Genomic DNA, 22,547 nt, shown 5'->3' on the forward strand with positions numbered 1-22,547 from the left:
CGTCGAAATTATATGAAAGTTTTGTAATTAACCATGAATACATATTGCATTGGTACGATAATTGCCTATAGGTGATCTGAGGAGCACTTTTCTCAAATACTTTGTCAGTAACAACATCGATGATGATGATGAAAGTGGCTGAGTAACAAATTACGGGGTATAAATTATGGTCTACAAAATTAAAGTAGATAAAGATCATGTTGACAAAACATTAGCAACATGTAGCAAGAAATAAGCAGGAAAAATATTTAAGATTACCAATAAGATATTTCTTGGTTGTAGGTGTATTTTCTATTATATAATTATTATCATTGAACAGGGAAACATATTAGCCGAACGGGGGAAAGCATTTATTATTATCGTCATTCATTTCCGAGACTAATGTGATCAAGAACACCTATGCTTGTTCTTAGAAAGTGAGCTTTTAGAAAAGAATAGATAAAAGAAACTCACTTGAGCAGACAAAAATACAATGACATTAAAACTGATATTCTTTTTTAAAGATAAACCTAGAGCTTGGTATACTGTTGTAGAGCATAGTGTGAGACTCTGGGACACGTATACGGCTAAAACTTGAGAAAGATAGAATGAGAGAGAGAGAGAGAGAGAGAGAGAGAGAGAGAGAGGCGACTTAAGGCTTAAATGATGTGCAAAAGTGTGTGAAATTTCATCAGTATTTACACAAATGTCAAACACAAATGTCAAATTCACACTCGAACAGTCCGTGCCAGGATGATAAGCTAGAACTGAATATATATATATATATATATATATATATATATATATATATATATATATATATCAATCATAGGAGCCAGTCCGCCTGAAGATCGTCCAGCGGATGGCCGTGAAACCGTCGGTAGCGGTCTCCATGCGCCTAAGGTAAATGACTATAATTGTATACAATGTACTGAAAGAAATTGGACTGAGGCGGACGTTGCTCTCGATCTTGAGTCTCCCTTTTAATCAGTCGAGCTTTCGGCCTGTCATCGGGAAGGGAATTATCTCTCGCACTATATATATGCATATATATATATACGCATATATATATATATATATATATATATATATATATATAGGATATGTATATATACATACACACATATATATATATGAAGAGATTGCTTCCAAAAGGCGCTAAATCCATCATTTTTCAATGGATTTAGCGCCTTTTGGTTGCAAGCTCTTCATAAAATACACACGAATACATATGTATATATATATATATGTATATATATATATATATATATATACATATATAATTATATTTATGCATACAGAGAGACAGAAAACAGAAAGAGAGAGAGGAGTTTTTCTGAAACAAATTTTTTCCCGCCAATTCGAATAAGCGATATCGATAAACGTCACAAATTTCACAGATTTGTGATATTTTTACTTCACGAAGGACGGAGAACTGAATGACATTAATTATCACAGTAAAAATACAAGTTTCTTTTTTGTCGTAGTTTGTTTTTTTTACCATTGTTCATTAGCATGTTACACAAGCTAGGGGGATATTTTAGCTCTCTCCACATAGTAATGTCCATGATAATGTCAAGGTACGTCTACAGTGTCGATACACGAACACGATACATTGTAAGATGAAACGCTTTCTAAGCTATTTTTTTTTTTTTTTTACGAGAAGTGTTTTTATAAATAAAATCATACGTGACCAATTATGTTAAATAACAGGTGCAACCACACTCATACAATGACGACAAGCTTTGCTTGGACTATTTGTAACGTTTGTCTTATAACAGCCAATATATCACTTTCGGACTGCAATGGTTTATAACATTATATGACATTTTTATTTTGTAAGCAACTGTGAATACCCTGACCATCAATGATGATAGTGAAAAAGATAATTCTAGAAATGTCTGAATCAACTTCATCAGTGCTAAGGCATTCCCTGTTCCTCTACCTGTGCAGAAAGACTTGGTGAAGTAATAACTTACAACAAACACTGTACAACTGATGAATGAAATCTGTAATCTTGCTGAGTACCCGACGCATACAGCATGGTCATGTGTGCTACCAGCCAAAATGGACTCTTCGCGATGATACCCTAATAATAATCTATTTGACCATCAACAAACTGTCTCTGTCACTTCTCTTTCTAATCGTACGATCATTGTCTGTTATGTTGTTCAAACGTTTATGTTGCATCATAGCATATGTACAACATGAACCATATAAATCATTGTAATCCTATAACTCTACAGTACATTCTTGATTCGACCATTATGACAAGTTGTCATTATTTGGTATTTTTCACCTTATCAACTGTTTACCTCTTTTTAAAGATGATTACATAGCTTTAAAAGAAAGAAAAGTATAATCATGATCAGTTAGAAATATAAGAATTTGCTGCTCTGCGTTCTGTCTAAACGGGTTGATTTTTGGTTTCGTCACCATCTTCATCGACGACAAACGACGGGTTGTCGTGACCGGAAGCAGCGGAAGTGACGTCAGTCTTTGGTGCCTCGGACACCGAGCAGTTGTTGAGGTTGGTCTTTGACATCGATTGATTGGACATGTCTAGGCGTTCACCGGTCAACTGGGTTCCCGCCGAATTATCCTTGTCGCTCCGCGCCGTCTTCTTGCTCTTTCCCTTCGACGCGGTGGCCGAGAAGAAAAGCGCGCGAAAATCTCGGCGAAATCGCGGGTTGACGATGGAATAGATGACAGGGTTCATGCAACTATTGGCGTAGGGAATCAGAAGTCCTAGCAGAGGATTAGAAGAAAGTTTTTCGGTGTGTGATGAAGATGTTAAAGATAGAATTGTCTTAAAGACATTGTCTAATTCTGCGTAACTTAATCAATAAAACAAACAAGCAAAATTAATTAATAACTCTATATGACACCTCATACGCCATATATTTCGCGAGTCTAAATTTTCGCGAATCGGGAATTCCCCAACGATTTCGCCAAAGGTTAGATTCGCGATCGTGGAGTCCTGTACTGAATGGAGAAAACGTACACGCGTACGTAACATTCGCATTGGGATCAGAGTCAATATTTTCGCGTGTCTTTAATTTCGCGAATAGCATCCGACTTACGAAATTCGCGAAAATAAAAACCTCGCTAAATATTCGGCGTATACAGGTACTTAGCTAGATACCGATGCTCAAGTGAAAGAACTCACGCTTACGCATATTATTGACACGACTCAGCTACGGTCAATGTTTATCTGTCGACAAACTCACAGTGCAACCAAACCGTTCCACATCTTTTAATTTTCTAACATGAATGTCTATGGGCAAATTTAAATGCGGTAAATTAGGTTATACACGAAGTTATTTGTGTCTTTAAGCATTTATCGAACCTTTTTGCACTTTTGTAACTTTCTGTTTATGAAAATGAGAAACGGGCAGCAAGTTGGAGTAGTAGCAAAAAAAAAAAAATGTTTTAAGTTATACTGAAATCCTTCCATCTGATTGACCAGAAGCAAATTCAAACTATTCAAACCCCACACATAGCTTATAACTTATAATTTATGTGTTAATTTACATTGTCATTGATGGATGTTGTAAACACAACTGTATGATTTGCGTGGAAACATAATCAATGTAATGAAAATGAAATGAAATATACGTGCACACATACAAACATACGCACACACATATACATACATACATACATACATACATTCACTAATATAGACACACAGACACACTCGTCCACCCCCCCCCCCCCGTGTCACGAAGATATAGCACAAGACAAGTTCAATGTCAAATTGCCCATTTTATGTACAATCATGTAGGCCCTACATGTTTTTTTTTTCATTCTCTCTCTGTGACGCTCTATCAAGCACTTGATTGGCAGGCTCCTGTATTTTTCCCTATTTACCTGGAAATCAGTGTATCGTTAACTTATTGACATCTTAGTATTACTTAAATGATTATTGTAATTATCATACTATTAATGTTTTGGGTTTTTTTTATTCTGTCGTTATCAGTTACACATGTTGTCATTTTCATGTATAATTTCCGTGAGAAAAAACTCAGAAATAAAATAAAACAAGTATGTCCGTGAGAATCACTGATAAAATCACTTGATAAAATCCACCCCCCCCCCCCCCCTCCAACTTACCTAAATTTTTGATAGTAGGAGTGACGGCAGCAGGTGAGTAGGTTTGGACGAGCGAGTAAGTGGCGAGGAGAACATAGCAACCAGCGTAGAGGGCGAACGCAGCAAGCAGCGTGCGAGCCGTCTTCCAGTGACTTCGCAGCCGATTCACGTCCTTGTTGGATATCTGAGAATAAACCGATCAATGCATCTTTAAAGTCAAGACTACACAGGAAATCAAATGGATGAATACGCAAGTATCTTTATTGAACAAATAATCAATTAATGAACTCATATCATTGCCTTCTCCTGCTAAGTTCTGTGATTTACATGACCAATTTCAATACTTCATCTTTATACATCAATCATTGCTTGTTTAAAGAAGGAAGAAATTTTACATTTCCCGCTGGTGTGTTGGTATTAAATTGGATAGTGTAAATTACTTTTCGGTCAGATTAACCCATAGTTTCATGATTTCAAAATGGTACATCGATAACATAAAACAGGGTTTACATGGCCCTCTGGAAAACATTACTTGATTCCTGAAGGGGCCATCCTGTATATTGATTTTATTTCATTTCTGCCTTTTTCCAAATCACACATAACAAAAGAATACACATATTTAGAAATTAACATTACACGACATAAGCAAGCATATACTGTCTTACAAATTAATTCAAGGTACATATACACACACACAATGAACATGACAGTATTCGATGTATAAGACGTGTCACATATCATTCACAAAAAAAAAATGTTCATTGAATCAACAGTTGTAGACTATGTAGATAATAATTGATTATTCATTCAGAGTGTATCATGTCGTTTCAATAAACGAATTTTAGAAAAAAAAAGTGTGACAGAGGGCGATTTGTATAAATTGATTTTTAAAATCAAACATTTTTGGTTATTATAATAACAGAAAAGCAGGAGACCGCGATCATAAGCAGCAGCTTGACATGGATCGAGGCCTCGGGGTAAAATTCGAGACTTGAAATCGATTTACATATCTGTATGACGGACGTGTCTACAAAATAGAATCAATAGTCAAATCCAAAATATCATAGTAATTTATGAAATCAAAAATAAAGGGGAAATTCAAAATAGTTTTCGTTTATTTGTTATCAATAGGCATTCTTTACCATAATACTGTGCTGAGGTGAGTACTGTGCTGTGCTGTGCTGTGCTGAGCTGTGCATGCGATGAAATACAATTTTGTTAATTTAATGTTTGGGTATATCTACCTGATTGAGTTGATTCTGGTTTATTCTTTGTGTCACATGTATGTCTTCTACATACATCTGTATACAATTTCAACAATTTTGATGTTCAGCAAATTACTAAAACTAATACCATATCAATATAAACAGTTTGTGAGCGAACGTAGAAACCCAAAAACTTATATAGAATATATAACACGAAATGAATGAATGAATAAATAAGTAAATAAATAAATAAACAAATAGATAAATAAATAGATAAAAATGGAGAAAATATATGTTAAAAACAATGGTCATCAGCTCGTAATTTGTAATGGCGATCAACCTCCAACACGTGGTCCACATATTATGCTTAAAACTGTATGCATTATGTGATACTTCACATAACTCCCTATCAACAACCAACCTTTGCAAATTTCTGGTTGTTTCGGCGCACGTAGACGACAATGATGACGTAAATGATGGCGGTGATGATGATGGGGACGTAAAAGAGAACGGTGCTGACGTAGATGATCTTGAAGTCGAGGTACCAATCAGGAAAGTCCAAGATGACGCGACAGGCGAAGGGAGTCTTGCCGGCAAAGTTCACATCAAACGATGACACGCTGTACTTCGTCTATGGAAGGTCAAAGGGGTTGATGTTCGTTATTCCGAAACACGTAAAATCAATGTGCCTTGAGTTGCGTTAATCCGAAAAAAAAAGGTTTGTTATTCTGAAGGTTCGTTAATCCGAACTTGAAACATGAACCGTTGCTCTGAAGATTCGTTGATCCGAAATTGTAAAGACAGTGCGTGCTGACAAGACTTCTAAATTATGAACCTTATTTCATTTTCGGATCAACGAACCTTAGGAATAACCGTTGCAAAACATGAATCAAACAAGATGATTCCTTAGAATCCATTCATTTAGTTCCTCTACTAGAACATAGTTAAGGAAACAGTCATTTAGCCGTCTTTTACCTTGGGTCTACCTGGATTTAAACCCCTATACTTTATTAGGTCACAATCTCTATCAGTCAAAATTATATCAGTCGTATATCAAATGCGTGCAATAAATGCGATATTCTACCCTACGTAATTATGTTCCATGGTGATTGTTTTCCAGTTATATACCGATCGCGGCGATGAAATCCTATCATGTCATCATGAGTATTTCCTTTTTTTTTCTGGAAAGAGGCAATAATATTTGAAGCAAAAGGGCTCTGTCGAAGCAACATTCCAGTTTGTCGCAGAGCTTTCGAATCACGAAATAAAAAAGTTACACTTTAGATTTAAGGCCGTCTACACTTTAAAACAATCGTCAGCACATTTTTGAATTCTCTTTTTACAAAAACAACTTTGAGTTCTCTGTAACGTAATTATCTCCTGGCGTCAAACAGCATTATATTCTTTGTCACAAAACATAGCCAAGTTTATCCATGATATTCAAGAAATCGAGATGTTATCTCGGCATTTTATCATGCAATATTCGGGTGTGTTGCGAATGTTTCCGCAAGACATCTTCAAATAATCATGGATAGATACTGGGTAGGGTTTTTGCTGAACCAAATGCATTCAGATAACATAAGATACATGAAAACTAATCGCGAGGCTTACCGCAAAGTTTGGAACAACGGGGATGGCAGCGATTAGAGCAAGGATCCAGAGAATAACGATTTTGACCTTCGTCTTCTCAGGAGAGCAGTGAACTTTGAACTTGAGCGGGAAGCAGACAGCCAGATATCTGCATTTTAAGAAAAAAAAAGACGAAAAGCAAATAATCATGTCACGTATACTTACGCCCTTGGAAAATCACGCTCGTCTTTACATGCATTCTTTGTGTGCTCCTACATTTGCCATCCTTTTAGTTGTTTTGCTCACTAAGAATTGAGGATAATGTTTGGTTCTTACACTTGGCGTCTTTAGGAGTAGAATATGATAATCTCTTCTCCACCGTCTCACTCATTCCTCAGACAGGCTGTGTGCTACTACCCGGGGAGTGGAGTTTGCCATATGTACTGAAAATCTTTTATCTACTTTGGATTGTTATCCTTGCTAAGCAAACAGTCAATCTAAAAGAAAAAAAAAACACAGAAAACAAGTTGACTGATAGGTTTTATGGAGACAGGAGGACAAAGAAACTGGCTCCTTGTGAGTTGGCAGGTACATTTATTTTGCAAGTTGTATAAACCATCGACTTTCGTTTTCATGGAAAGGAATTACCACCTTTTGCATTTTACATATCACTGCGTTTTAATGCTTCTTCCGCCCGAAGGGTGCCGGAGGTATTAATTTTTAGGGTTGCCCGTACGTCCGTACGTATGTCCGTCCCAATTTGTTAACGCGATAACATGAGTAATATTGAGTGGAATTTTACCAATCTTGGTCCAAGTATGAAGTGTGATAGAGGCAAGTTAGTACTTGATTAGATTTTGGATGAAATCGGCCAGAGGTCAAGGTCACAGTCAAATCATGAAATTGTATCCGTTTACACGATAACTCAAGCCATTTTAAGCAAATTTCACCAAACTTTGTCCAAGGATGACATATGATGGGCACATTTTGGGGCAATTAATTGATTAGTTTTTTAGTGAAATCAGCCAGAGGTAAAGGTCAAAGGTCAAGGTTAAATCTGAAATTTATCCGTTTATGCTATAACTCGAGACTTGATGAAGCAAATTTCACCAAACTTGGTCGAAGAATGACGTATGATAGGGCAATTGATAAGGTAGGTTTTGAGTGAAATCGGCAAGAGGTCAAAGGTCAAAATGTCAGGTCAAATGCTCAAATTTTCAATACTCAAATATTTCCCCCATATCTATGTAATGCCAGAAGGCATTTTTATTACACTTAGTGTATAGATACACTTACCAAATGAAAATTCTCTAGAGAGAGATTCAGGTCATGAGGTTAATGGTCAAAAGGTCAAAGGTCAGGTAAAAATGTTAGAATTTCACTTTTTTGTCCATATCTCGCAAATGGTTCAAGATATCTTCATGGAACTTGGTACATATACATGTAATGGCTGGCAGGGATTATCTTGGGAATTTGGGGTCATGGGTCAAAGGTTAGGGGTCAAATGTCAAGTCCACACCTCAAAGTTGCACTATTTCACTCATATCTATGCAATGCTTGCATAATTTTTCTTCCAAAACTTGATATTTATACATGTAATACCTAATGGAGATTCTCTGGAATATTTCCTGCCAAAAGGTGAAAGGTCAAAATGTCAAAGCTCTAGGGAAAGTGCTATATTTCACCTTTTCCTAAATATCTTGAAAGTGACTCAAGGTGTTATAAAGCTTAGTACATATTCATGCATGTTCGACCTGACAGTGATTCTCGTTGAAATTTTAGGGTCGTAGTGTTAAAGGTCAAGGGTCAAAGGCCAGGATAGAATCCAAAAAACATATCTTATACTGAAATTAAACTTATTCTTCATACCTTGAAAGTTACGCAATGCATAAACATAAAAAAGAGTAAAAAGTCGAGTTATAACCCTGGAATTCCCAAATACATGTATACCTGCACTTTTAGACAATACCTATAACAAACTTAGTTTAAGGAAAGTCAACATTCAACACATTTGTGACATACCTGTCATTTCATGTGAAACTGTCATTACACATTGTCAAGACATTGTAGACCTACTAGGAGAACCATGCATTATGGCGGAGGCTTACCAGTCGCGATAAGGACGTTTCCAGTTTCTGTGAAGGTTTCAGCATGGTTGTGTCTACTTTGTGATGAAATACCATGTCCAGATATGTGTAGGTTGTTATGCACTGTGGAACGATTCCGCAGTAATTAGTTGTGACAGCATTATTTTATTCTAATAAACCTCATTCTATCAAATATCAGGTGATTTTGCGTGTGGCTTATTAAGAAGGGCCAACATCAGTCAATTCAATTCAATTCATTTTATTTCCATACTTCTCATTTATGGACATTATAACAGAAATCAAACAAGTTCTTTCACCTTGTAAACAATGTGCAAAGCACAACAATATACATGGTGATAACACAGTAATCATATGTAATAACTGGTCAAATTCGAAATCGAGATGGGGTTGATCAAAGAAAAGCATGGCGGGACCTACATGAAAGCAAGCTTGTTTGGCTGTAAGCCCCGAGTAATCAGTGTTTGTGAAAAAGAAACGGAGAACGGATAGTAGATAAGACCAGATGATGTAAGAGTGCCAAAAAAAAAACAAAAAACCCTAAAATGTGAACTATTACTGTGACCGAGCTATCATTGGTTTCTGGAGTACAATATGATTTGCATAATCATAAAGCCTACTTTGGTATATACACTATAAACTGTTGTTGCATTAAAGCTATCGCCAGGGTATGATCAGTAAGACACAAGAAGTAACATGTACAGCTATCAAGCCATTTGGTGTCCGCCGTCAAGCTCTGTCGAAGCTCTGTCGAAGCTCAGTCGAACTTACAGAGAAAGAGAGAGGGGAGTGGAGCAATTATTTTGCTCCTGTTTATTTATAAGCAAAAAACCAAAAACAAAACCGGAATATGCAAATAACAAGTGAAAAATTAGTGTTTTATTATATGGATGGATACATCCATTCCTTATTTTTGATTAATTCATTTTCAAACTTAAATACGAATCTCTTATTATATGGAATTCTCGTTAGGCTTTATTGAGAAAACAACACTAATACACGCAAGACATCAACATAGCGCCGTTGATAAAAAGTCATGTACATACCAAGTTTTGTGCAGTCATTTCATGGTGAGTTTAAATATAGTATCCGCAACAAAATTACAAAAATCGTTAGTAAAAACTACATGTCTTTCTACGCCATGCACTTCTTCATCGCCGTTGGGTGACACCATACATAATTATCTGGAAAAAAAAGTTATTGATAACAATGTGCACGTGGGATTTTGATGTGACCATATTCACAGAGTTAACTTACCGTCGATGATAAGTGTAATCGCTCTCTGACTACGAATTCTTTCATTGTAACTATCATACTAAACGACACTCGATGATAAAATCAAAGACTTGTGTGTCATCGAGGCAACACAATAAGAAACATGAATTCAGTTGCAAAAAAATATACCCATGATCTCTATAATACCTTTGAATCCCAAAATATCAACAAGGCTAAAAGTTACGGAGGAAAATGAAGAATTTTCTGTTAAATCCAAATCCAAATGAATTGAGAGAAGCAATATTGACAAAAATGGTAGAATTTTGAATTGATTTCTCAAATTAGAAATATTGTAAATTATATTTATTTCGTGAATTTGTCTAGTGAAGTCTTAGATAAATAAATTGAATGAACAAAATAGAGATATTCTGTTCATTTAATCATCTTTGTGCCCTTACTCCCTATGTCATTTGAAGTTTCAGTTGTCAGAAAAATTCTGATTTCCCCCTTAAGTCTCCCCTTTGATTTTGTTTGAGGTTATAAAGAGATGAAGAGATGATTTCATTCATGTCTCCCATTGTGTTGAACTGGTTTTGTGATAATTGCTATCTTGAAGTTTTACTTTTGTGCCTTGGAGGACAAAAACGAAAGTGTTCACTCATGCGTAAAGTTTCGCTTTATGTTGATCTACTAGGTTGATAGATAATTAAATTACCTTTAATATGGCATATAATACACTGATTTTCATCAAAATCTTCTATGAAAATTATAAACTCGAAAAAGTGTTTACTTTCTTTTTTTCCTTTCTTTTTTTGGCTGAGTGTATATCTAACTGATCAATATTCTAAAGTTATCCAACCAGGAACAACGTCATGTTTCAGACCTGACAGACAAAAACATTGAATTATCTTCATTCTTTTGTACATGATCAATGGAAATTTGTGTGGGTATGACATGGTTAGCTCACTCATTTGCATATTCATTCCCACTCTACAAGAAGTTATCTACGAGAAATTTATCAAAACTTCAAAATTTCATGACTTCCTTATTTTTCAACCGATTTTTGTCAAATTTTTACCATTAAACTCGTAAAATTTTACTCTTTTTATCAGATGAACTTTTATTTAGACTGGATTTCACGGGAGATGTCATAGCTCATGCGATCCATGATTCGAAGTTTAAGGGCGGTGAGTTGGCTCAGTCGGTATCGCGTCTGCCTCACGATCACGCGGCCCGGGTTCGAACCCGAGTCTGGACTGAGCAATGTTGTGTGTAAGCATACCGTCCCCTCTAGCAAGAGGCAAAACACTCTGTTCCTCGGATAGGACATAAAATGGAGGTCCCGTGTGTGAGAGAGTCACAACTCATGCACGTAAAAGATCCCGCTTCATTCATTCATCGCAAAGAGCAGGGTGTCTAACCCGGTGAAGTGCATGGTCCCACCCCACATGCAACTGGACCCCATGGAAGACCAGCTTAGTGTAGCTGAATATGGGCTATCCAGCCATCTTCACAGATGGAAATGAACAACCAACCAACCAACCAACTCAGCTAGGGTTATACTACCGTCGAGGTTATACAGCTACAGGTAAAAGTTCTATGTGGTCTAAACTTACATTGTATTAGATATTTGAATTCTATCGCTTTTTTTTTTGGTAAAGATTGTGACTGAACAAAATACTCTAAAAGAGAAGTTTGGCATATTGCACTTTCCTTCATTGGCTAGGTGTGCGTTTCATATGTCCGCCAAATGACATTTGGTGATGTGCATTACTGCGTATAATTTGAGAAATACTAGTAGTACTGTCGTATACACATATGGAACAAGCGCGTACCCACTCAATTAACTGACATCGCTTCAGATTTTGAATCATTTCACTTTGCTTGTGCCTATGTTCCTTCGCTGCCGCGTGTTAATTTTGAGTTTTTAACAGGAAGTTTCACGATCCAATATCAAAAGGAATTCTTCCGCTTCGTTTCCAGTATCATTCTTACAACACTATACTTTTGTCTTTCCACATCTTTCGATATTCAATAACTCTCGTACGTGAGAACAGCGCATATCAAATTAACGGACATCAGTGTTGTACGTTAAAGCAGTATTCCTTGTTTAGTACCTGTGTTCATGTATGACTATCCGTTGTCACACAGTGTTTGCTGGAAGAAGTCTTTTACGATACAAATTGGAAACATTATGCGTTGAATAATTATTCTTTGTACCTGTGTTCACGCACTAGTATTGTATAAGCGCAGCCTCATAGAAATGTTCAATTTGTTAAAGGAATTTGTATATTCTTTTTTTTTTACGATGCAATTTTATGAGTTCTTCTTTCTGTGCTGGGCACTTTTCAATATCTTTTGTGACTTTGTTATTCAGGAACTCTCTTGTATTAGAACAGAGCGTATACTAAATCAATGTTCCAAGTTGAATAATTTTTTCCTGTTTTCATGTATTGCATCCGCTGTCACAGAATAATTTCGAGATTGCCGAAACAGATTTTTTGCGAAACAAATTTTATTACAAAAACTTCTGATGCCGTTATCTTTCCGTTAGTACTTTCCAGTGCCGTTTGCTATAAATCGTTATTTAATCATTCTCTTACATTAGAACCACACTCACACAAATTATCTAATTTCATTCTTCTCAGTTTGTGCCTGTTGGTGTTCATGCATTAGGCCTAATGTATGTGCTGCACTGAAATGATTCCGAGTTTTGCAAAGGAACGGTTCTGCGATGCAATTTTTTGATAACCGTCATTTTACTCGCCATGCTTACATGCTCGCAGTAGAATACTGATTTCCATTTGTTTGGCAGCTATTAGAAACATTGTTCCTATTTCCCTAGCGTTTAACACAAGAACGTATCAAAGAATAGTTGCTGTAGGTTCGCAGAATTGGACACCAATATGATTATGAGTGTTTGAGTGAAATGCTACAATGAGGGGACATAGTTTTACAGATTGGCGGCCAGTCTGTCTTTATCTTCGTTTAACTGGAATATTCCCAAAAGTCTTCAAAAAGAGTTAGACAATTGAACTATCTCATTAGCGCATTATCATAACACACCTCTCCTTGTGTTTGCCCGCAAACTTATTACAGATCCTGTCCCGTATGAAGAGGTTCAAACTGAAAACCGTAAGTAAAATTCACCTGTCAATTGCTATGGCCATCATCTCAAAAATGGTGACGTTGAAGCCGACAAAGCGAGCGAATCTGTGTAGGATGCACTGGGCATCAGTGCGCCAAAGGATGAACCACGTGACCCGGTAGTACTCGGAGATGTGTAGGCCAACAACGAAGACGAGCAGAAAGATATCACCTGATGAAATGAAGAGTTTGCTTGCAAAATGAGTTAACTCCATTTTTTGGTTAATTTGAGATATTTACGATTAAAGCTACTAAAAAAACATAGAAATAATAAGAAAGTATGTAATATATTTTTACCAATACATGGTGTTAATATTGACGATTAAAGTTGCTAAAAACATAGAAATAATCAAAAAGTATGTAATATATTTTTACCAATACATGGTGTATCATTTTCGACAATATCCCTTGTTACGTAACATGTGAGATATCGCAGGAAAGGTTTATTTTGCTGTATCGGTTAATGGTCTTCATTTAAATGGTGCTTAACTCGTTTTGCTATCAAGCTCTTAAAGGTCCTGTTTACCTTTGGGAGCAGTGATTTAAAAAATGTTCAAGATATCACATTTAATGCATATGTGTAGGTCTGTTGTACTACAAAACAACCTACCATGTATTTTTTTTTTTGTGTGCAATAAAGCCCAAAATATAAGGAGATATCAGTATTATTCTCAATAAACCGTAACTGTAGACGGTTTAGTCTGGAAACATTTTTATTGTAACTACTGTTCACATTTTGTATATTTAACAGTACTTAACATTGATTCTACTTATTCAAATTTTTACAGTGGTTGTTTCTATTTCTAACTCACATTTTAGAACAATATTATAGCACTAATGCTGGGTTTTTGTTTCATCTGCAAATGGTCAATTATGCCTTTAAAGTGTGATGGATGCGTGAGCTTTTAAGAAAATATTGCCCAGACGTCTCTCTGTTACACAACGATGGCGAGATAAAAATCGTTATCTCTTGCCATGCAGTCTTGACAGTGAGCCAAGCTTACAACTTTTATTTCAAGTGATTTTGTTCAAATAACAAAGAGAAGATTTGCTACAAAGACAGTAATTTGCAAGAGAATGTTTTACATTGGTCTGACAAAAAAAAAAAAAAATATGAGGTGATGTTATTTTACATGTAAAATTCTTTCGAAAGATGGACAAGTGCCTAAAATGGCTATACACTCTCAGGTTAAAGATACATTAGTGTTATCACCTCATAAGAAGAAAATTCCGCTCGACGAGTTATTTTGTCTAAAAAACAAACAAACACAGGTTGATTAGGCCTATATAGCAACTACAACCTTCTGCTGCTAAACTTCTATAGATTATCATTAGACGACAATAATTCCATGCGTGATACAGCTTATTCTTTACAAGCTTTGCTTTTTAGTGGATCACTATTTTCCATAATCGAATTTATTTTCCGCACGCCCACGAAGTATATATACATTGTTCCTCCTAATTATTAGATATGTTGTTATATAATTTAACTCGCATGATTCTTTTTCAAATGTTTCAACAATATTATTTCATGACATGTATACTTTGTATCATGTTTTGATTTTCGTTGATTGGAAATAAACTATGATTGAATTCTTATCAATTCTTGTGCGGAGATAACAATTTCTGATTTGCGCTTGTGTTAGCTTTTTATGTTATGTTAAACTTCATGATTTCCCGACTTTTTTTTTACTATTTCAGGCCCGATTATAATGAAACCAAGAGTTTTACCATTGTGTTTGTCTACTTTTACTCTCTTCATTACGTATAACTTGAACTCGACGTCGCATTGCATTTCTAAAATACCTGCACGCAATCTCGCACCCACAGAATTTATGAACAATGAGGAAGACAAGGAAAATTCAGTGAAACTGGTCAGAAACACCCCTGCAGTTATATTTTCTATAATTTAGGACTCCATAAAAACACAGTTGGAATCTGCATCGCTCAGGCTTATGTTTTAGTGATATAATTTTTGCCATCTTAAACTGTGGGTGACGAATAAGCTCGTCTACAGTTCCGGTTTAAATTTAGGAGATAGTAGTTAATCAAATATCAATGGCCAGTGCATCGTTTAATTGAGCAAGCATAAACTCATACGAAGTTTGCCTTCTCGTGGCAGTTTAGACATGTGCCCTTATTTGATAAAATATGCTTTTGAGATTACCTTTGAAATAGTTAAAAAACACTTATCAAATTACATTACTACGTAAAAATTAGGATTGTTCACTCACCTGCAGCAAGGCTCAAGATGTGAAGAGCTGCGTTCGAGTTCCTAAATTTCTTTTGACCGTACACGGCGACGACGATTAGGTTACCGACCCCTCCAAAGAGGAGCATCGTGATGAAGAAGGGGACTTCAAACGAGGCCTTCCCAGCCGGGGTAATCGCCTTTTCACCGTCTTCGACGATGTTGGAATCATTTTCCCCTTCGATTAATTCGATCGTCGAGTTAAGCATTGAAGTCTCCATTACTAAGGTGCTCTTGATAGCTTTGCTAGAGATATGAATGCGGCAAGTCAGAAACAAGGAAGTGTTTACCTATCAGCGAAGGTTTTGTCTTGAAACTGAGTTCGACGGTGTGGGGAGGAGAGAAGAATTCGCCCATCTGGTGTATAGAGGGCGCTTTGAAAATCTGCCTTTCATAAGCTTTATCCCACAGGGAAAATGGGGATTTTACTAACTCCCAAATGGTTAGAAAATCATATAAATGTACACTACAATCATGCAATTACTTCAACTCCACACTATTCGACGAAACTCGCTGTTACGTTTAATATAAATTGCATCCCCGTCAATGTTAACATACTGCATTCCGAAGGAAAAAAAAATCACTTACTCATCTTGATATCACTTCAGTTTTCATGTTTGTTGCATAACTCATCACCTGATTCTTTTCATATTTGTTTGAATACCGTTGAATGATACTGAAATCGCATTCACAGAAAAACAAACACACACAACCGCACACAAACACACAACACACGCAGAAGATAAGAATACAACTAGTAGGCTTACTCCACCCGTTGCAGCTTGAGCGAATGAAATTCGAACGTTTGCAAAACAAAAACAAACAAAAAACATGCAGATTTATGTAAATGATGCGAAATTATAACAAGATCTGCAACCATGTATACAAACATAGCTAACAAGTCATAATTCAATAGGATTGATATCATTAGACCAAGAATCCTGCTTGAACACACAAACTGCCTACATTCCAAAGAAAGAACATGGAATATATCTTACCACAGCCCAGAATCAATGTAGGCTAATTGTATATAGCTCAGTAATCACCTGATAAAGTAAGACGTCGCTAGAAAACGTCTCTACTCAACCAAGTAAAATATTTTAAAGTCCTCTATCCAAATTTCAAAACAGACGTCAATATTCGTTAACCCTTTCTGTGTAAGGAGACTTTAATAATACAGTGTCTCCAACACTGGGATTTTCTGTGCATGTCGGCACTCGAAGCATACATAGGGTTAGTGTATCTATAAGGTTTACTCAATGTCTGGTATTTTGTGTGTTGTTTGTTTTTTGTTGTTTTTTGTACTCCAATGCTTACCCATCGCGTTTGTGTTTATTTGAGACGGCATTATGTAAAAAGATCAACCATTATTTAATATCAACAACCATTAGGCCTATGTACAGGCTTACATACAGACCATACAAACATCATGTACGCCTAGACATAAGAGTTTTATGGCAAAACAAGCTAAACTCCATTCTTGTTAAATTGAGATATTTGCGATTCAAGCTGCTAAAAAACAAAGAAAATAATAAGAAAATACAGGATATTTTTAATCATAGCTTCTAGAAAGACCCTTGTTATGTTACAAGTGAGGTATTACTGGAAAGGTTTAAATTTTGCTCTATCTGATGACGGACTTACTGTGAAATTCTTAAAAATGGCGCTTAGCTCATTTTGCAATAAAACTCTTTACATCTAGGGGGAGACAGAATAGGCGATTTTCTCAGTGGAATGCATCATCTGCTCTGAGAAGAACTTCGTTACCTTTTTCCGTGCCAATGAGTAAAATGTGTACAAATTTCACACACATACCTATGGACAATAAATTAGTGTGGCATGCAGGGGGTTAAATGTCAGACAGGCCCGGCTGTCTGGTATTGTCCTCCATAGAGTAAGCCTGAAATTGTGGCTTCCGCTTGGTCTCGGAGAAACCACGTGACCTAACGATACCACCACTGGAATTCATCCGCGAATGTCGCTCCCTGGAGGGGAATAATAATTGGCATCGATGCGTTGATAATCCGCGTGTCTTTACGTCATAGGAAGTCAAGCTCGCTGGGATATAAACGAATGTTTCACCTACATTGACGCTCAAGAAAATCGGGACAGGTCAATTAGTAAAGCGAGCGACACCGACAAACATTCCCGGAAGGACCCATGGCCAAGTTTCGGATACCGCGACGATTAAGATTTGTTAGGCCATTTCAAACAGACCGATGATTGAGATGTTGGGGTCAGCTGGAAGATTAGCTGGGCGGATACACCCGAGACCCAGCGAGGGGAGAATGTAACTGATAATCAGCACCTACGCCTATTATACGTGAGGTGGAATTTTCATAAAACGGATGAAATTTTCGAAAACATAAGAAAAAATCAAAAACTCAAAGATAATATAAGATTATATCAAACTGTCAATTAACCAGCTAAAGTGTCATTGATCCACTTTTTGTCGATCGACTCAGATTCGCTGGATAAAAGACAAGCAAGCAAACAAAAATTCAAAGTGAAAACTTTTTAAAGTTATCAGGAATGAAGGAATTAAGGGAGTAGAAGAAGACCTTTGAAATGACTCAAAACATTTCGTCACAACCCCATAGCATGTTCATATAACTACACATTCTCTTCCAACTGTGATAATAAAACATGGCTACAGTTATAAATAAGTTAGCTAAAAATAATTATCATTTCAACTGCCCTGATATCTACAAGGACGTTTCCATAATACATACTTACTTGGTGATTCTATCCTTCTATGAAGAGTGCTCGATATCCTCAAAGGAAGAGCTTTAGACAGAAGTATTGGAACAAATTCACTCGGTTGCCAGCAGGTTCATCCGTATATATCTATTGCTACTCGGAGTTTCATGTCACCTCCATGAGGCGCAATCATGATGATTGCGCCTCATGGAGGTGACATGAAACTCCGAGTAGCAATAAATATACACGGATGAACCTGCTGTCAACCGAGTGAACTTGTTCCAATATATATATATATATATATATATATATATATATATATATATATACCCATAGCCTATAGCTATAGCTATAGCTAAAAAAAGAACCCATCCTGTAAACAGTGTCTATGTAAAGCGTGCGATCTCAAATTTCAAGCAGTTTAAGCCTTGCTTTGTATTTTTTTTAGTGTATGGACAGGGCGTGACTTGTATTCTTGCATTTATCTCAAATTTATTTATTTCCGTATTATTTCAACAGGGTAGCCCTTTCAGTTAAAAACACTGCTCTACCAAGGGGCCCTGCACAATAAAAAGATACAACGTACATTTATTCAAATACACAACTTTATAATCGAAACAAACGTATACATATCAACCAGATAGCAAAAAAGGGGGATATTTAACAAGAATATACTATGATAAAAATACAGCAGGAATAAGAAAGAAAGAAACCAAGAGAAATATAATAAGTGAGTGTTGTGTCAGTTCCCGGTGTCACAAAAATAAACACATTGCACTCTGTCTATCCTAAAAAAATAAAAAATCTTAATCAGGTTAAAAACTTGAGAGATAAAATTCTACTCTGCTTTTAAAATATAGAGAAGGATGACAAAACTTGCATACTATGAGGTAAGTCGTTCCAAAGGTTTGACCCTTGATAATGCTAAGATCTCTTATGATATTTCGTACGGAGTGTATTGATTTTTAGTGGGCAAGAGAGTGCATATCGAGTTCGCAAAATTAACATTACGGAAAATGATTATTTCTTTTAAATACACTGGTACCATATCATTTATCAATTTATACATAATAAGATACGTTTATTATTGCCTCCTTTGTACAATTGCCAGTTTGATTGTCTTAAAAGAGTAGTACAAAAATGTCGAAATGATCGACATTTGCCAACAAACGTCTTTTTACGAACTATAGGATCTTTCAGATTTACACAAGAGAATGATCACTTTTTCCAAGCAATATAACACTTTTTTCTCGTTTATATTTAATCAAATCAATACATGTTCTGCTATTAGGTGTAATTCTAGTGGATTCAGAAGTTTAGGGATATAAAAACGAGACCAAATTGGTTAAGAATTCATTTATTATGACTAAGCTACTCATTTGGAAATGCTATCAAAACTTGATGAGCATATCTATGTCCGACAAACAAAATGACACCAAAAAGGTTTTGCCACCTCATGTGGTACCATAACCTATTTTTCGGGTCTTGGCCCATGGACTAAGTGTCGGTCAGTGAGTCCACGCAACCTGCTTTTTTTTTGTCGATAAAGGTCAAGTTCAATGGCTTTATAGACATCCTGTGTCACTTGCTCCCTGGTTGCTGCAACAATAGATTCCACCAGTCCGTCATGCGTGTCGGTCTCATTCAGAGCTGTGTCGACTTGTTCTCGGATGGTATGCATCAGAACCGGGTCAGGTGACTCTAGATCCGATGTTTGGAGGGAATCTCTTTGTAGGTCATCGGATGATTGACCAGCAGGGCTACCATATTTCATACTCCCATTGCTGGCTGCTGCCCATCCCGATGTTTCAGGCCAAGCAGTCGAGGACCGTTCGGGGTGAGTTTCCTCGTCGGTAGCTCGAAATTTCCCCTTCTGTGCTGTCGCAGATTTACGGTACGGCATGATGGTTTGATGACAACTGTAGTTTCCAATATTCACTGCCAGTAGCAGAGACCAGTTATTTCAACTCATGATGACAAAAGAACAAGTAATTTCGGGGTAAAATACTGGTCGAAAGAGCACGAAAACGAGTACTTGTTGTCACCAGGCCTGAAGGCGCTGTATAAATAATACAGCAGAAAGCCTCGACGACAAACCGTGATATTCTTTCACAGTCCGTATAGAAAAGCCGGCTTGTGTTACTTATTGCCCACTCCAATCTTTTGAACTTCACTCAAACTTGCACCATACTTGAAGAAAAGTACTATCAAAGGTGTCCACAGTTTCTTTTCAACGACAGGTAAGGTCCACCAACAGGTGTATTGAAACTGCCACCACTATTTACAACCTATTCTATACAGAATCACTGGAACTGTGGGATTTTGGCTTTGACGGAGTTACTTCTTTGTAGATATACATCTTGGGCACTTGATCTTGACAATAAATGGTTTGGTCTTCACACCCAAGTTTGTTTGTTTGTTTGTTTTTCTTCACATCACACTTAATACTAGTAATGTGCTTATGCTATTGATCACTGTCCTCTCTATATTTCAAGGAAAGCGACTGGCAAGAAAAGACTAGGCTGCTGGAGGCGCTGAACATTGTCCTCTCTAGATTTTAGAGAAAACGGCTGGCCAGAAAAGTTTAGGTTATTCAGGTATCAGAACACCCAGAGAGATGCAACCCCCGGATGGTTGGGCGAAATTCTCCCTGCATGGTGGTCACGCAACCGCGGACACACACACCAACACACGACACCACCACCGAAACCATCCCCATCACCACCACCCACTCCCAGCAGCCACACACCAGCACCAGCACCAGCACCAGCACCAGCACCAGCACCAGCACCAGCACCAGCACCAGCACCAGAACCGGGACCAGGACCAGCACCAGCACCACGATCCCCAACAAAACCGGGTTTGTGCTGAAGAGGAACGCGGCCAAACAGCTTATCAAATCCCAACAACCATCACCTCCACCAAATGCTCACTTACTCCAAGCAACAAAGACCATCATCACAATCCTGAACAAAACCAAGAGGCATGAGATGACGACAGCTATACTGCCGAAGCGTGACAAGCAACCTACCACTATATACCACCAGCACAATCCTGAACAAATATGTGGTCCCAATAAGCAGACACATATCACTCGATAGTTCACTTTTCATACATTCACTGTGCCTTCCTCTCAAATACACGTAATGATAAAAACATATTGTATATTCTTCTACAAGTGATTAACCCCTTCTGTGTCGGGGACTTTGGACAGTGTGTACAAGGCCATGGGATTGTCTTTGAAAATCTTCATGCAAAGCACAAGGGTTAATTAAAAAAAAAATCACTCCCACGACCATGCATGGATTTTCCTATCTAGACAACAAAATGAGGATATCAACGCAACAGTCTGGATGCCAAAGTCAGAGTTTGCACAAACAAACAAACAAACAAACATTTGAGCAAACATTATATTTTTAGCTAGCACGTCGTAAACATCGATCTCCGTCGAAGCTCGTCACAGGTTCCAGTCTTCCATTTTCCACGAGGCTTCACTCGATGTTGGCGAGGTACTGTACTCAAAATGTTGACCTGCCTACTTGTCTTTGGGTTGCGTTTCGGTCTCGGAAGGGGTCTAATTCTACAGCGACTGCCGATACGGTGAATGTCTAGCTGAGGATCAAGTCTACGGGGTCTACCAAACAACAAGCCGAGCGATCTGGAGTGCAGCTACGGCCTGGGCACTGGCTGGCAACGACGTCAACACTGCGCGGCTTAAGGGAACTCGTACCAGGAACTCGAACCTCCAAGAAGTTAAGCTAATTATGTGACTATTTCTATACACATTTGTGAATCTGTTGTTTCAGTCATTTTCTATGCCATAGTTTCATTCATCTTGGTCAAATCAACATTGTAAGCGCAACAAAAACTTGATATTAAACTCTAATTCAACTATATTTGACCTGTCTCGATATTAATGTAAATGGGCGATGTTGTAATAATCATTGCCTTTATTGTTTGTACGTCAAGGAATTCACCGAATCACCGAACTGTTCTCTCCGTGATTTTCACAAGTGAACTGAAATGTGAAACGTTCGCCCACGCAGAGACGATTTACAAATTTCGTAAGCGATCCGCATTTTATTATCATAATGGAGCACATTTCTTTGCACAACTGTTTTCCATTGTTAATTGTTCTCAGAAATGACTTCGATATATCGAAAATTTAGCTATAACCATGTTCTTTTATTATGTAAGCGAATTTTGCACCATGAACTTCAATGATGATAATTTTGGGACCCGAAGTTACACTTCGTTCCAAAGAAAATTCGTTGTTTCCAT

The 22,547-nt window shown here is 37.1% G+C and overlaps 1 protein-coding gene across 1 annotated transcript; it reads right to left on the reverse strand.

The window, feature by feature from the left end:
• Positions 1-2,386: 2,386 nt before the first annotated feature.
• Positions 2,387-20,169, reverse strand: LOC139726992 (adenosine receptor A3-like). The gene is made up of 7 exons (XM_071637975.1): positions 19,856-20,169; positions 15,550-15,812; positions 13,319-13,487; positions 6,891-7,017; positions 5,701-5,910; positions 4,096-4,258; positions 2,387-2,727 (listed from the first exon to the last, which is right to left on the reverse strand). The coding sequence occupies exons 1-7, from the start codon at positions 20,167-20,169 to the stop codon at positions 2,387-2,389; spliced, it is 1,587 nt and encodes a 528-aa protein (XP_071494076.1).
• Positions 20,170-22,547: the final 2,378 nt, after the last annotated feature.

Source organism: Diadema antillarum, unplaced genomic scaffold, assembly GCF_040938485.1.
Source record: "Diadema antillarum isolate AM-2024a unplaced genomic scaffold, OU_Dant_1.0 seq00000108_RagTag, whole genome shotgun sequence".
In the NCBI taxonomy this organism is placed as follows: domain Eukaryota; kingdom Metazoa; phylum Echinodermata; class Echinoidea; order Diadematoida; family Diadematidae; genus Diadema; species Diadema antillarum.